Genomic DNA, 17,685 nt, shown 5'->3' with positions numbered 1-17,685 from the left:
ACAAAAATCACATAAGGATATATAAAAAAATCACATAAGAATGTATAAAAAAAGTATAAATATATAAATGTGCTCCAAGTAGTGTTTAAAAGTCCAGGCAATAGCATGCAATCAAAATTGTGCTTGGTGAATTCTTATTAATCCATTCACAGTGCTCCAGGTGCTGGGATGTGACAACCGTGGCCTCTTACCAGCTAGCAGCAGGTCACAAGGACCCCCAACGCCTGTGATCCCTTTATTGGGTGGATCAGACCTCTCCTCGATTGCTTGGATCTCTGGCTCCTATATTACTCGAGTTGGACCATGTAGTCCCCCCATACACATAAAGATATAGAAGAACAAATAGCCTCCAATAGTGAAATACTGTTTTATTCTCAAAAAAACATACACTATAAGGTGACAATTAGCCTCTTACTATTTGTTGTGCCCTCCTGGCACTGGGCAATTCGGCAGTACAAAATCGTTTTTTTGGGTCTTAGGAAGATATTCTCCGGGGATCTGCAGCACCCTGTATCTCCTTTCCCCCTTTCTTTGTATTGCGGCGGTGGATGTGTATCCCAGCCTCTGTTCCGAATGCCTCTGTGTGTTACTTCCGGGTTAGCATTGACCACAATGCATTTCGCTTAACGAGTGTCCTCAGGCAGTGCAAATCTTTCCCGTAGTTAGTAGACGCAATAACTTTTGCGCAAACCAATCAAAATACGCTTATTATTATTATTTTTTTAACAAATATGTAGCAGAATACAAATTGGCCTAAAAGGATTAAAATTTTCGATTTTTACATTTTTTGGGGGGAATGTTATATAGCAGAATGTGAAAAATATTGTTTTTCAAAATTGTCACTATTTTTTGTTTATAGCGCAAAAAAATAAAAATCGCACAGGTGATCAAATACCACCAAAAGAAAGCTCTATTTGTGGGGAAAAAAAGGACATCAGTTTTATTTCGGTACAGTGTCGCATGACCGCTCAATTTTTCATTAAAGTAACACAATGCCGAATCGCAAAAAATGGCCTGGTTACTAAGTAGGCAAATCCTTCCGGTCCAGAAGTGCTTAAAAACGGTTTAAAAGCCTCACAGATATGGGCTGTATGCAGTGTCCTACAAAGAAACCACTACTCCCAGAATTCCGAGTATCAATGTGCGCATGCGCTGTGATGTCACGACCTCCAGCTCCGCCCCATGCGTTTTGTCAGACATGACATCATCAGCTAAAAAAGTTAGGAGGCAGTTTTCTTTTTTTAACTAAAAAAAAATATTTGATTTATTTGGGGTTCGGGCGGCTCTCCCATTCCGTTGTGGTGCTGCTAGGTGTGACAGCTTTCTTACTGGGTGGTTTTGGGGGATGCGTGTCCTTTGGGGCTCTTGAGGTGTGGGGATTTGACGTGTGTGTGTTGTTTTGTGTGGCATGCTGTGTGGGCTGGACTCTGTTCACCTCCCTGCTTGTCTCTGGTGCTGCGGGTGGGGACTGGCGGGGAGGGGTGGGCCATGGTGCACGGGGATGTGCTGGTCTCAAGGGGGGGTGTAGGGTTGCTTTTCCTTACAGCGGTAGCAGGTCACTGGGGGAGAGGGGCGGGGAGCCCACAGGGTGCCAGTGTGTGGGAGGAAAGGGATAACTTTGGCTCTGGTGCATAGCTGGAGTTTTTTTTTTTTTGGGATGTTTGAATTGGGTCGGCTTCCCAGCGCCCGAAGCTGCATGTCTAGGGCGTCTGGTGCAATTGATGGGTGGGCTGGCAAGGATTTGTTGAGCCCTGTCTTAATCAACGTCATTAAATGTGGAAATTTTTATATATCCTTAAAGCTAAACTCCATCTTGTGCCCCAACGTTCAGCCTCCATAACTCCCACCTTGAAGCACATCCCCCCTCCCCCCCCATACACACACACTTTGAATTAGTATATATATATGGGATGCCTACATTTACACACACATGGGAAGGCTGTCCACAAGGTTTAGGAGTGTGTCTATGGGAATGTTTGACCATTCATCCAGAAGCACATTTGTGAGGCCAGGCACTGATGTTGGAAAAAAAGGCCTGGCTCGCAGTCTCTGCTCTAATTCATCCCAAAGGTGTTCTATCGGGTTGAGGTCAGTCAAGTTCCTCCACCCCAAACTCGCTCATCCATATCTTTATAGACCTTGCTTTGTGCACTGGTCCAAATCATTTGTTGAGGGGGGGGGGGGGGTTATGGTGTGGGGGTGTTTTTCTGGGGTTGGGCCTGGCCCCTTAGTTACAGTGAAGGAAACTTTTAAGGGGTCAGCATAACGAGACATTTTGGACAATTTAATGCTCCCAGCTTCGTGGGAAGAGTTTGGGGAAGACCCTTTCCTGTTCCAACATGACTGCGCACCAGTGCACAAATCAAGAACCATAAAGACATGGATGAGCGAGTTTGGGGTGGAGGAACTTGACTTGAGCCCTGACCTCAACCCAGGATTAATTAGAGCGGAGCCAAGCCTTCTCATTCAACATCAGTGCTTGACCTCACAAATGCACTTCTGGAAGAATGGTCAAACACTCCCATAGACACACTCCTAAACCTTGTGGACAGTCTTCCAAGAAGAGTTGAAGCTGTTATAGCTGCAAGGGGTGGGCCAACTCAATATTGAACCCTACGAACTAAGAATGGGATGCCATCAAAGTTCATGTGCGTGTAAAGGCAAGTTTCCCAATACTTTTGACAAAACAGTGTATGTATAGCTTTACTTGCTCTAGTGCTCCTCATTCTCCTGGGAGCCCAGGTGAGTGTGATAATTCACTCCCATCGGGCAGGTTCATGATGACCTGGGTTCGCAGGAAATTGGATGAATAGCTGGCTATAATTTAACAAAAAATATTGTTTTTTTTTTTTTTTGGGGGGGGGGGGCAATAAAGGTTGAGTTCCACCATAAATAGGGATAAAATGCTAAACTGAATTACTGAATTTTTTATGTTTATCTGAAGTTTAATTTGCTTTTGCAGTTACAGTATGTATAATCTGTACTAACTTCTAGTAGGTGATTATTTGAAGATAACATTTTGTTTCTCTCTAGGTGTGGATAGATGCTGGCACGCAAATCTTTTACTCCTATGCCATCACGATGGGCTTTACTATTGGTATTGGAAGTTATAATCCCTATAATTACAACTGTTACAGGTATAATCTAGAGAGTGTGTACAATTATTACCAGGACCTGAGTCCTAGAACCCACATACATTCATTATATATGCAGTCAAATAATTATATTTTCTCATTGCTCCTTAAAAAAGGAACCCCTGGCAGATTTTAAATATCATCAATTAATGCAGCTATGTATTTATTTAAAAATGTTATTTTAAATGCAGCTAGTACAAATTCCAGAGTTTGACTTGGTTTGAGACCATATAGAAACAACAGTGTTTTCTTTTTTGGGTCGGACTATACAGGCCAGAAGGAGTACTTACAAACCATATCAATAAAAATTATTCACATTTTATTACATATAGTTAAAAACATAGATGCCAACATGCATCTTCTCATTTATTGCACATGATCCCAAATAGAAACAACCACATGGATATACGTCATGGCTAAGCATCATACATATAAGTTCTTCAAAGGCCAACGCGTTTCGCTAAACATATGTGCTTCCTCAGGGCTAGGGGAACAGGGATAGTGCCTTCTACAACAAAAATCATTAATTTCAAAACTCTCTTATATTACTTCCAACACAATTTATATAAATATCATACTAGTAATACATCTATATATAATATGCATCTGCGACACCCACCTCAAAGCTATAATCGGTATCGTTATTGGTCACCCATTGATTTAAGACTATTCAGTCTCCTCTGCACAACACTATTTAGACTGGACACAGGAGGGGGCAGCAATCAGGGCCAATTAGGTGTCCTGTAGTAATGTGCTGATAAGGAAAATGCTGACAGGAGGCGAGAGCAGAGCGATTACCTAGCCTCTCTGGTGCTGCTACTCCTTCAAGTGGAAACTGAACCAAGAAACCAAGCTCTGCATGGTTACACTTATCCACTGTGCCACTGTGCTACCCACAAGAAAGAACAGAAACTATGAGACAGCCCAGGAATGTACTGTACATAACACATATATAAGATGTGCATCACTAAAATTATCCATCCATTTCTCCACCCATGTTTACCTCTGTAGAGACTGCATGTGTTTGTGCTTCTTGGACAGTCTCACCAGCTTCATCGGGGGTTTTGCCATCTTCTCCATCCTGGGGTTCATGGCACAAGAACAAGGTGTGCCCATCTCAGAGGTGGCAGAGTCAGGTAAGTCATACATGGAGCAATCCTCCAGTATTGGCATGACTGTAGCAACAAGGCTTCATTGGCTAATAAAATGACTTTGGACCTCTGTCATGAACGTTTTGTTTAAAATCAATGTGTGAAAAAGAACTGGAATATATATAAAATGTTAAAGTCTAGTATTTCACTAAAGGGAACTATGGTCTTACAGTTCCAAGCCTCCCAGTGATAATATATTTGATCTGTATGTTACACATTTTATACGTGTAATACTGAAAATGTGCACCAAATAAGATGAGGCTCCTATTAAAAGAAGGCCTGTCGGTAACTTTACAAGTTTAAATGAATAAATAACTTCACGACTTTTTAGAATATACAGAAACAGTATAATTTTTCAGAAAAGCTCTACCTTCCAGCTTTAAAAAGTCCTTGAGCTCCAGTCTATTGCCTTTGCCTGGGCGGAGATGATGTAATTTGTCTGCCTCTGTCCAATCAGGTCCGCCTGTCAGTTTTTCAGGCGGACCTGATTGGATGCTCCATGCATCCCTATGGAGCAGAGGATGTCAGCGGTGACATGTCTGCTGACACCCACTGCTATCCGATCCGATCCTGTCTGTGAAATCCAGACGGATGAAAACCCTACTTTCCATTCGTCTGGAGGATCGGATCGAATGAAAACGGACAGGTGGTCCGTTTTCATTCGATCTCCCATAGAGGTGAGCGGAGATCTGACAGGTCTGTCTCTGCAAAGTAAGCGGAGACGGAGCTGTCATCCGCCTGCTCTGCAGTTATCGGTGGATCGATCCTCCACTGACCAATACGGAGTCCACCAGGTGCAGTGGCGGAGCTAGACTTTTAAAACAGGGGTGGCAAGGTATTAAAGGGGGTATAAAGGGGATCTATGGGGACCCTGCTCTAAAGGGGGATCTATGGGGACCCTGCTCTAAAGGGGGATCTATGGCATAGCGCTCTGGATCCTCTGCAGCTCAGCTCCACACACCTGGTTAACTAGGCCGACCGCCTGAACCACCTTCCTCACACCTACAGGAGGAGAGACAGCCGTCCACCTCCTCCTGGGACTTTTCTCCCGCCAAAAGACACACTGCCTCATGCTCTCCCCACATCACCTATCCCATGATGCACCTCTCCAGGTGCCAACCCACTGGGACAGTTACATAAGCTTATGTATCTTTGGCCAGGTTTCCTCCACTGTCCAACAAACCTCCCCATTGGACACAATGAGGACTTTCCCTCAGACCAGATGAATGCACACTGAGCACAGAGAGCCTAACTAAAGATTATGCTCCCCTGATAAGCAGCAGGAGCATTAGATGCCTTTATCTAGCACCTGTCTAGGAGGGTGCTACACAACTTTGTAGCAAGTCAGAAGGTGAGGGGCTGATCTTTGTCAGACATTTGTGAACACAGCCACAAACTGCACAGGCATCTGGATTTACATGATTGTGTCATCTCTGAGCCAGCATCTCAGTCCAGGACAAAGATGATGACCCCTGGATGATGCCTGAACATAGAAAGCATCACCTTAATGGAAAGAAAAGCAGATGAAGGCATTGTCAGAGGAAGTATTGGGATCTCTATGAGAGGTAATAAATATCTGGCAGTGTTACACTTACACATTTCCCAGCAAGCTACATGAAAAAATATATCCAATGGCAGGTCAACTTTGCGGTAAAATAAAAATTAGTTGCCTTTTTTTTTTAACAATTTCTCTTCTTTGTCTCTTCACTGTACACCCTACTTGTCTAAGCCATTTTTGTATAAACTGGAGAACAATCAGGCTGTTTTTAATGATGAAATAAGGAATTGTGTTGAGGAACTAAATAATATTTTGTTGACTTTAATACCGGTAGATACCCTAAGAGTGAAATTTTGTGTCTCTGCCCCCAGGACCCGGATTGGCTTTTATTGCATACCCCAAGGCCGTGACTATGATGCCCATCTCACAACTCTGGTCCTGTCTCTTTTTCATCATGATCATCCTGCTTGGTCTGGACAGCCAGGTATAACTATGACATTGTCCAATCTGACTATAAACCAGATAACCCAGGAGTATGTGTTTAGCCAACAGCATTCATAAACATGCACAACATTTTCTAGAGTGGGTAAGAAGAGATTTGTTCGACCACTTGCCGACCAGCCGCCGTACTTATACTGTGGCAGGTCAGCTCTGTCCCGCAAAACGACGTACTGTACCTGTACGTCGCTTTGTGAGACAGTGGGGGCGCGCGCACGCGCCGATTGGCCACATTTTAACCCTTTGATCGCCCCTGCTGTTAACCCTGCCAGTGTCATTAGTACAGTAACAGTGCATATTTTTAGCATATTTACTGTAGTAATGTCACTGGTCCCCCCAAAAGTGTCCGATTTGTCTGCCTCAATCTCGCAGTCCTGCTAAAAATCGCTAATGGCCACCATTACTAGTAAAAATAAATAAATAAATAAAAATTACATAAATCTTTCCCCTAGTTTGTAGAGGAGATAACTTTTGTGCAAACCAATCAATATACACTTATTGGGATATTTTTATACCAAAAATATGTAGCAGAATACATATTGGGCTAAAATTATGAAAAAATTTGATTTTACATTTTTTTATTGGGAATGTTTTATAGCAGAAAGTAAAAAATATTGTTTTTTTTTCAGAACTGACACGCTTTCTTTGTTTATAGAGCAAAAAATAAAAATCGCACAGGTGATCAAATACACCAAAAGAAAGCTATATATGTGGGGGAAAAAGGACAACAATTTTATTTGGGTTATTTATCAGGGTGAAGGCACCTAGTTTCCGTGTCTAGCCCTATGTAGGATGTGGGATACCTGCTGCTCTTTTTTATTTTATGGTAAGATACCAAAAAAACAGCAAATGTTAAGCCCCGGTTCACACTTATGCGAGTGCGGGGTTCGCATGTAATGTCGGAGCGCACTGCTCCTTCATTACATGCGATCGGCTGTGCGGTGCGAGTTTAGCCATACACTTTGTATGGCTAAATTCGCACCGCAGCCGCAGCAAACATGCACAGGACCCTTTTTGGAAGCCGCATCAGGATCGGATCGCACAGCGGTTCACACTTGTGCGATCCGATCCTGTGCGAACTGCAGGATCGCACTGCGATATGGGATCAAACTGGGGGTGTCGTTAAGATTACATTGACACCCCCAGCGTATCGCATATGGCAGTGTGAACTGCCGGGGGTGCGTGTGGGATGCGGGAACAGGCTGCGGATTCGCAGCCTTCCCGCATCGCATAAGTGTGAACCGGACCTAAAACTAATGAAAAAAATGAGCGCTGGTAATATAGTGGGCTTGTGTGTATATCTTGTGATGATGAATAAATATATATTCAAGATATAATAGTGATATAAATAGTATCTGTATCAAAAATGTATAACCAATGTATAAATAGTTTATGATACCTAATAAAATGATAAAATATACCAAATAATATACGCACTGTAGAGAGACTTCCTGAGGACGCGATAAACGCGAAATGCATTGTGGTCTTCTGTAAACCGGAAATCAAGAGAGCCAGCGACGTCATTTCCGCTTTGTCTGGAACGCACGCCACCGCTGCCACGCCACCAGAGGCTGTGTGTGAGACGCTGTTTAGGACAGAACACCTATAATGTCATCTCCACAGATCTCAATTTGCAAACAGCACTTCCACCCAGTGCCAGGCTAGGCACTTCACATTGTAAGCAGCCAATTCTTACTTTTATTTTATTTCTCTTATAAAAAACGGAATTACACTATTTTTTTGGCTTCCCCACCATTTCTTTTTACATACATCTGCCTGAGACCACTACCCTGATCCACCCTAGAACATCAACTACTTACCTGGAGTGGACAAGTTTGGTGGAGGGTTGATCCATCCTTTAAAGGGATCAAAGGTGATTTAGGTCCTTGCGACCTAAAGCGGTCTGGTAAGAAGCAAAAATTGCCTACTTTTACCTAGAGCACAAAATTGGAGCACAAAAGCACTTTGAAGATTCTATTTATTCTTATGATTTTATGCAAATCCAGTAATTTAATTATTTATATTGTATCACTATTGTCACATTTATGATTTAAATCATCACCTAAGTCACAATATATATTACTACAGTGCGTATATTATTTGATATATTTTATCATTTTATTAGGTATCATAAACTATTTATACATTGGTTATAAATTTTTGATACAGATACTATTTATATAACTTATCTTGAATATATATTTATTCATCATCACAAGATATACACACAAGCCCACTATATTACCAGCGCTCATTTTTTTCATTAGTTTTACATTTTTATTTGGGTACAGCGTCACACGACTGCGCAATTGTCAGCTAAAGTAGCCCAGTGCCGTATCGCAAAAAATGGCCTGGTCATTCGGGGGTAAAACCTTCCGGTCCAGAAGTGGTTTATAAATTTGCCTCATTTAGCTTTTTGAGGTATTTTTCCTTCTTTGTTTTTGTGCAGTTCATTTACGTTGAAGCACTGTGCTTGTCCATCACTGATATGTACCCAACTGTTCTGCGCAAGGGCTACCGGAGAGAGCTGCTGGTTCTGGCTACGTCCATCATCTGCTTCCTATTGGGCCTTTTTATTGTGACTCAGGTTAGTTAGTAGAGATAAAGTGGAAGTTAACACTGGCAAATGAGACTTCAGAAAATGTTAGCATACGCTGCCCAGCTGTAATGAATAAAATTGACCTTTTTCTATCTGCGGGTTGTTGATCAGCACTGCAGCTAAGGTCTCTGCAGTGCACACCTGTTGTAATCAAGGAAGTGCTTAAGGAGACTGCTTGACATTCAAAATCTGCCTGACAAACAAGTTAAGCTGTATAAGAGGAAGCCCCTATCTTTTCTCCACTTGGAGGTGCCTAATATTAGTAATAATTCTATAATCCACAAATATAAAATCATGAATAATTTATTAATACATCAAATATTAAAACCATAAGATAGGTGGCAATAACAAAATTCTCTACATATACAATGTATCCGACTCAGCGGGATCAAATGAGTATGATGTGGGTAATTCAGGATCAACACGTTTAATCCTGTTCCAGGGCTTCTTCAGAATCCAGATATGAAGAATTACCAGCACTTGCAAGGCATAAAGATAATATAAGTAGTCTGAAAGATGAATACTCAGTCCTCAACAATGATCATGCTTAGTATCAGATGCATAAAAGTGGTTAAGAAAACAAAAGGGGAAAAAAAAGTAATGACGGGCCAATAAATAGCTCTTAAAAGGGGATCAGATAGAGGAAAATCCTCCCACTCCTTTCCCTTTACCACAGACTCCTAGTCCAATATCCAATTAGATATATAATTCCAAATTTCAATCCATATATATTGGTGTGCAAGATAACCTCCTCCCGTGCACAAGCCGACTGTCACATATCCCCACAAGAGGAACCCAGAGGTCTCTCTCCCTATGTGTCTCTAATGACAGATGCCTTGATCCTTCATACGGGCTGATACGGCTGTGGACTGGTGGCATGGTATGAGGGATCAAGGCATCTGTCATTAGAGACACTTATAGGGTATGTGACAGTCGGCTTGTGCACAGGAGGAGGTTATCTCGCACACCAATATATATGGATTGGACCTAAACATTTTCAATTTGTATGCAACCAGGCAGGCCCTTGTACTACATACAGTAGTTAAAGGTAAATCTAAAGGAAATTGAACAACAAAAGTTGTATAGTGCGTATCCAGCTTTTGTCTATCTTATTGTTCATGCCTTGATTTAGTCTCTAGCGGATGTTTGTCTGTTTGCTCTGCAAACTGTATGAGAACTGATGTGGCTCAAGCTTCTACTTAAGCAAAAAAACAATTGTTTCCCCATCCACAGCTGCCTGAATATCTGAACAGCAACTGCATCTGATCATTTTTCACCTAGGTCAGCCAATTTTTAAATAGACTTTTGCTGAGATGAATGGTGTTTACAGGGCCGCTTATTGCTCTAACTTCAGTAAAGGCCAAAGAATTGACTGAAACTTGAGTCACCTATGCAGATTTTTACTACAACATCACATTAATATCACAACATCACATCATGACTCGCTGGTTGGGATCTCTGCTGAAACTAGACTTTCTTAACCATTTGGAATTCACTAAATGCCAAACTAATTTGGCAGCCTAAAGCTATTTTATTTATATACATATCAATTAGAGTCGGTTCACACTGGGGCGACACGACTCCTTACTACTTCAGGGGCGACTTGTGCATTCCCATGCACCACGACTTCGGAGCGACTTGCATGGACTTCACATAACGGAAGTCTATGCAAGTCTCTCCGAGGTCGCCCCGAAGTAGTACAGGACCCTTTTTCTAAGTCGGAGCGACTTGTGTCGCTTCTATTAGAACGGGTCCTGTAGCAGTCAATGGACTGTGAGGGAGCGCGACTTGTCAGGCTGACAAGTCGCCTGACAAGTCTCGCTAGTGTGGACCGGGTCTTACTTTACAAAGGCAAATGTTTATTGTGGATTGTTAGAATGTTATTTGTTCATGCATGGCTTGCTTTACCCGGCCACTTTTTGTATAATCTGCAGGGAGGAATGTATATCTTCCAGTTATTTGATTATTACTCCACCAGCGGAATCTGCCTTCTCTTTGTGGGGATATTTGAGTGTATCTGCATCGGCTGGGTATATGGTGAATATCATTATTGTCTTTGGGTCAATAATATACCAATAGTCATAACCCACAGCTCCCAATCTGCAATTATGTTTTTTTTTTTCCCAATTGCTCATCTAAAACAAAAATTCTTAAATCCTATTGGTACAGTGGGGTACTGTACACATTGTCTATCTTCTGTCTTGTTACATAAAATTGAATATGACACTGACTCACTAATACCTATGGATTGTATTCTCTTTACTAAACCGTCCATTCAGTAAATATATTTTTGCTGTTTTTATCTAATATTAGTATACATAAGAGTAAACTGCTATGAAAACTAAGAAAAAATTTTTTTTTCTGAAAATTTCCACTGAAAGATGGCTACAATTTTCAAACTCAATTCCAAAAAAGTTGGGACACTGCACAAATTGTGAGTAAAAAACGAATGGACTAATTTACAAATCTCATACATTTATATTTTATTCACAATGCAATATAGATAACATATCAAATGTGTAAAGTGAGAGATTTTGAAATGTCATGCCAAATATTGGCTCATTTTGGATTTCATGAGAGCTACATGAGAGCCGGAAAAGTTAAATGTACATATAAGGAACAGCTGGAGGACCAATTTGCAACTTATAAGGTCAATTGGCAACATCATTGGGTATAAAAAGAGCCTCTCAGAGTGGCAGTGTCCCTCAGAAGTCAAGATGGGCAGAGGATCACCAATTCCCCCAATGCTGCAACGAAAAATAGAGGAGCAATATCAGAAAGGAGTTTCTCAGAAAAAAATTGCAAAGAGTTTGAAGTTATCATCATCTTCAGTACATAATATCATCCAAAGATTCAGAGAATCTGGAACAATCTCTGTGTGTAAGGGTCAAGGCCAGAAAACCATACTGGATGCCCGTGATCTTCGGGCCCTTAGACAGCACTGCATCACATACAGGAATGCTACTCTAATGGAAATCACAACATGGGCTCAGGAATACTTCCAGAAAACATTGTCGGTGAACACAATCCACCGTGCCATTCGCCGTTGCTGACTAAAACTCTATAGGCTAAAAAAGAAGCCATATCTAAACAAGATCCAGAAGAGCAGGCATTTCTCTGGGTCAAGGCTTATTTAAAATGGACTGTGGCAAAGTGGAAAAATGTTCTGTGGTCAGACGAATCAAAATTTGAAGTTCTTTTTGGAAAACTGGGACGCCATGTCATCCGAACTAAAGAGGACAAGGTCAACCCAAGTTCTTATCAGCGCTCAGTTCAAAAGCCTACATCTCTGATGGTATGGGGTTGCATGAGTGTGTGGATCCTGGTACTGAAATGGCCAGCCTGCAGTCCAGATCTTTCACCCAAAGAAAACATTTGGCGCATCATAAAGAGGAAGATGTGACAAAGAAGACCTAAGACAGTTGAGCAACTAGAAGCCTGTATTAGACAAGAGTGGGACAACATTCCTATTCCTAAACTTGAACAACTTGTCTCCTCAGTCCCCAGACGTTTGCAGACTGTTATAAAAAGAAGAGGGGATGCCACACAGTGGTAAACATGGCCTTGTCCCAACTTTTTTGAGATGTGTTGATGCCATGAAATTTAAAATCAACTTATTTTTCTCTAAAAAATGATACATTTTCTCAGTTTAAACATTTGATATGTCATCTATGTTGTATTCTGAATAAAATATTGAAATTTGAAACTTCCACATCATTGCATTCTGTTTTTATTCACAGTTTGTACAGTGTCCCAACTTTTTTGGAATCAGGTTTGTAAATGTACTACCTAAAATGTTATCTTTCTTTATATTAAATTGTCCTCTTCTCCTGCGAACCAGTATTTTTTTCACATAAACTATGAAAATGCGTGACCTGCCTCCTCAAAAGTAGTGGAAATTAGTCCCCTGGTGGGACTATCCAAAATGTATTGACTTTTACAGTCTGTTTTAGGCACTGGGAGAGGCTGGTAGAAGAGTTTAACTCAAACACAGAGTTCAGGCATATGTCAGGTTGAAAGGAAATACATCTGGATAAGTTAAAGTAGCCTCAGAAAATGGGAGTTTACAGTTCGAAAATATGCATCTTTATTGCTTGAAAATTAGCTTTTTTTCCCTACTTAACTGGAGCAACTGTAAGAAATTTTAAGCTTAATTCATTACACTATAACCAGTTTTAATAGCTACTGTATAGCAACCATTGTAGTCCCCACAGAGAGCCAACGAGATAAAAAGTCATATGGTTGAAAATACTGAAAGAAATGACAAATAACACTTTATAACACATTATTGAATTTAGCCTAATGTCATCTTGAGTACAGTTAAATCAATATCACTTTCTCCTTTTCCTCTTTCTCATATTAACCCTGATGTGATGGTGTAGGGGCAGACCGCTTCTATGATAATATCCAGGACATGATTGGCTATCGCCCTTGGCCCCTGATGAAGATCTTCTGGGTGGCAGTGACCCCAGCCATATGCCTGGTATGTAGTCTTACTTTTAGCAAATTAAATTCTAGAAAATACACAACATGCCCCGTCCCTCAAAACATAGAGTACCCTTAAAGCAGGGATCGACAAACCCCAGGCACCAGGTCGCATTGCTGACTAGAATTAGCGGCCTGGCGCCTGGGTTACACTGCGGCAGACATCCTGCGAGGTTCGGGAGACTCCCGCCTGTGGGCTCTGGCTCCCTGACACCCACAAGTGCCGCGCCCACATGTGGGAGACTCCTGCACCTTGCAGGAGACTTGCGATGTCTGGCGACAGAACAGTGTCTGTCAGCTGTGAAAGAACAGAGCCGATGCTTCCTGTATAGTTCTGGCTCTGTCCTGTCACAAGCGGAGTGATATCAAATGCACTCTGCCTGTGATAGGAGAGATACAGGAAGCATCGACTTTGCATGCTTCCTCCAATGCCGCTCCTCACATTCCCCGCCAGCATTTCCCGCCAGCAGTACCTGCCAGCAGTACCAGCCAGAGTACACACCAGTGGTACCTGCCAGCAGTAAGTTAAATGTGCTAGGGGTGTAACTAGCCCCCAGCACATAATTGTAAATATCCCAGCATGTGCAGTTTTTCGGACTTCTACCACCATGACCACTTCAAATCACTTTTAGATATGTCAATATCTCTCAGAAGAAGTAAACAAAGTACACAGGAGTCAAATGCCAGGCAACATCAGCCGGTTCATTAAAAACTGGTCGCCATTGGGCCCGTGTGTATGGCAGCCGGTCCAACAGAAGCTGGCCGTTCGGCATTTGTGAAAAAAAACTGGCTCCTAGCTTTTTTAGCTGGCTCCTAGATTTCAAGCAAATTTGTCAAGCCCTGCCTAAAGTATAACTAAAGGCAACACTAAAGGCAACATTTTGGATAAAGTGGAGAAGGATTAGAACACCTTTCAGTTTTGCTGTCTGTGCCCCTGTTAAGGATTCTCCCTCTATATTTGTCCCGTTTACCATTTTCGTTGAAAATGAGAGTAAAAAAAAATCCCAAATTCTGGGTTGTCCCTAGAAAAGTAATAGAGGGGGAATCTTCCAATGGGGACACTAGTTCTGGTGACCTGGGGGTCCCCAAGAAATTCCCTTTATTTGGAGGGATTTCCTCTCATTTCCTGTTTGGCTATGGGACAGGAAGTGAACATAAATCTCCGCAATGGGACACAGATGGAAAAAAAAAATTGACAAGGGTTAACCCCCCCCCCCCCCCCACATTGCTCTATCCAAAATGAAAAAAAAAACGTTTTGCCTATATTCCTTCTTTAAAGAAATTTTCCAGCATCTTCTTAAGTCTACACAGAAAAAAAAATAGTTTTAATATAGGCAAAATGGGTCTCATTAGATACTAAATAGGTACTTAATAAAGTGGCCAGTCAATGTAAAATACACCTTATATTGGTTTTATGATATCTTTGTTTGAATCATAGCTGCACTAAGTATGATTGTTAAATACACCCACATGGTAATTAAAAATACTAACTACCAACCTTAGACAAACCGTAGAGACAGAGTGGGGATTTAATCCCACCCCTGAGGTATGCTGTGCTCTCCTCTCTGATTGGTTCCCTCTCTCTTTTTAGGGGACCTTCCTTTTTTCTGTCACAAAGTACATGCCCTTGAAGTACAATAACATATATGTGTACCCACCATGGGGCTACGCTATTGGCTGGCTCATGGCTATTGCCTCCATGATCTGCATCCCTGTGTGGGCAATTTATATAATACTAAGGACAAATGGATCCTTCAGGGAGGTAAGTAAATGAACTATTCCCAAAATCTTTCTGTCAGTCCTTTCCAAAATACTTTTAATTTTATTTGATTGCCCCTACACCATCACATGACCTACGATGAGCGTGTGACCACCCAATGTACTGGCAGGACATTTACTTCCTGTAATTGTTTTGATTATTGCAGCAAAAAATAAGCAACACTGGCTCACCTGCTATTGGCACAGTAGGAAACATAGACTGTAACTATTTATTTGCTAAAAGGCTCTTAAAGTGACATGCTGACTTTTGCTGTCTATATCTACATTGTACACAGAGAGTAACAACACAGTTCCTAACCTGCAGCTCTGCACACTTTGTACCAATGTGCCGTTCCCTTCCTTCTCATTCGGCTTCTAACCCTCACCCTTCGCTCCTTTCTACAAATACCTCCATTTGAGTTTTTAATAAGAGAAAGCCTACCTAAAAGGAGATAATTTCTGCTGTGTTGCCCTAGAAAACCTGTAACATTCTGAGAATCCTTCCTAAAGTCAAATGTTAACTTGTAAACTAAAAATTGTATGTATGTTAAAAAAAAAAAAACATAGAAACAGCTTAAGAAAATTGACCCTTTTAATGTGACTCGTTAATGAATTTCATCAGAGGCTGCATAAAGCTGTTACCCCATCGGATGATCTTCCACAGCCAAAAGAGCCAGCAGAGAATTCGACATCCTGTCAATCCTCCTTTAGTTCTAGAATGCGGTCCTCCGGCCTTCCAGAAGTCGCCTGCGACAAACCTCTAGAAGTGACTTCACTGTAACAGTGATGAATTATGAGACCTATTGAGTACTCTCCAATGTATTATTTTACAAGATCAGCTTGCTGAGCCTTCCATACATAAAGCCCATGAAGACATGAAGGTTGATGCTCAGGACTGGCATGAAGGCATCTCATTTATGAGTGATCAGTCACTTAGTTAAGCAAATCTTTAACAAGTTTCCCCCTGCCAAGTGCTCTGAACTCAGTTTAGTATTTTTCAGCTCACTACAGGAAGTTAAGAACTTGAATGACTTCTGGGCAGGCCAATGTGTATTTTTCTGTGCTTGCAGTACATTTAAAGACAAGACACGGGGAAATGTATTGCAGGGATGTACTGAACATGTTTTTTTGCTTTCAATCTATTAATCTACGGAGTGTAGTCACCCAATGAATGACCTTTATTTTACGCCAAATGGGGACATTTAGTTAAAGGAGTTCTATGATCACAGCATACACTTTCATTTTATAACATCAGCATTGTAATAACAATACAAACACTAGTTTTTATTACAATAATGTGTAAAGAAATTACCTGCACTCTCATTAAACCCCATGAAAGCTCCCAGCAGCTGCTCCTCAATGTACACCCTGTACATACAATGTGAACTAAATAATCAATGAAGTTCAGCGCTCTTAGGCCTCTTGCACACAATACTCCTGTTTGAGCATCTACTTTTTCAGACATGTTTTTTTTAATGTATTTGTGCGTATTTTCGCGCAAATGCATTTGCGCATTTTCACGCACACGCGTGCAGAAACTTTTCCTCGCATTCTTGTTCAGCACAATATGTAAATAGACTTTTGAGCACATTTGTGCACAATCGCGCGTAATGTGCGCATTTGTGCTCATGAGGCGTAAAGAACTGACCAAAAATGCAGATTTTTTAATTTTGTTTTTATTGAAGAATGCACGGCGTTCATTTACGCAATTGTGTGCATAGGTACATTACAATTAATATTACAATTAATAGTATTTTAGCTCAGTAAAAAAAAATCTGTATTGAGCTTTTTCAAGCTGCAGTGTGCAAGAGGCCTTAATAAAAATACCAATAATTTACTCTAGAAAGGTAACATACAGAGTAAATCATAATTATGCATTACAGAAAACGGAAAATGAATATATAATTGTGCCCACACTGTGTAACCACTGTAATAAACTAACATGCTAATATGTAACAGATTCAGAAAGGTATAAAAGTCTGTTCATTTGTGACTCAGTATACAGTATATATAGAAAGAAGGAGATGTGGTATCCAAATTGATACAAAAATGATTTACTTGTTGATTGGCACACTATCACATTGTTAGAATATTAGCAAGTATACAGTTTCAAGCAACTATGTTCTTCCTCAAGCCACGTGAAGAGCATGGTTGCTTGAAACTGTACAGGTGCTTGTGGGGAGATGCAGTGTGGTGCAGCAGCAGTAAACACTCAGAGTCCAGTTGCAGAAAACAGAACTGTATTAAATTTGAAGTTTAACAATGCACAACAAGCCTGGTGGGAAGGCAACCCGCCCGGACGCACTCACAGAATGAGTAGCGGCAGCAGGTTTTAGGTGTGCTGACAACATCTGTCTCGAGTGGAGGAATGTGGCCTGGCCTGTCTATACCCAGGTGGGGAGGCTTGCAGGAAGGAAGACATGTCCTTGCATTTTCCCTACTCATCTGGAACCTATCTCTGACGCTAAGCATTGTGCCTGTCAGAAGGGTGACCTGTCCCTACTCTATCCACATGGCAAATGTGTGCCAACCTGGTAGCCAGGGTCTTAAATAGACTCTGCC

The 17,685-nt window shown here is 41.3% G+C and overlaps 1 protein-coding gene across 2 annotated transcripts in view; it reads left to right on the top strand.

The window, feature by feature from the left end:
• Window positions 1–16,204, top strand: part of LOC309553436 (sodium- and chloride-dependent betaine transporter-like) — a 146,372-nt gene extending 130,168 nt beyond the window's left edge. For both annotated transcript variants that reach the window (XM_082254634.1, XM_082254633.1), the window contains 8 exons: window positions 3,034–3,137; window positions 4,146–4,270; window positions 6,155–6,267; window positions 8,731–8,868; window positions 10,815–10,917; window positions 13,263–13,363; window positions 14,957–15,127; window positions 15,746–16,204. In XM_082254634.1, the coding sequence (XP_082110760.1) occupies window positions 3,034–3,137; window positions 4,146–4,270; window positions 6,155–6,267; window positions 8,731–8,868; window positions 10,815–10,917; window positions 13,263–13,363; window positions 14,957–15,127; window positions 15,746–15,904 (1,014 nt within the window). In that variant the 3' untranslated portion in view covers window positions 15,905–16,204. The remainder of the gene's footprint in view (window positions 1–3,033; window positions 3,138–4,145; window positions 4,271–6,154; window positions 6,268–8,730; window positions 8,869–10,814; window positions 10,918–13,262; window positions 13,364–14,956; window positions 15,128–15,745) is intronic.
• Window positions 16,205–17,685: the final 1,481 nt, after the last annotated feature.

Source organism: Pelophylax lessonae, assembly GCF_965119305.1.
Source record: "Pelophylax lessonae genome assembly, chromosome: 4".
NCBI lineage: Eukaryota > Metazoa > Chordata > Amphibia > Anura > Ranidae > Pelophylax > Pelophylax lessonae.
This window is presented reverse-complemented; position numbering and strand designations above follow the sequence as displayed.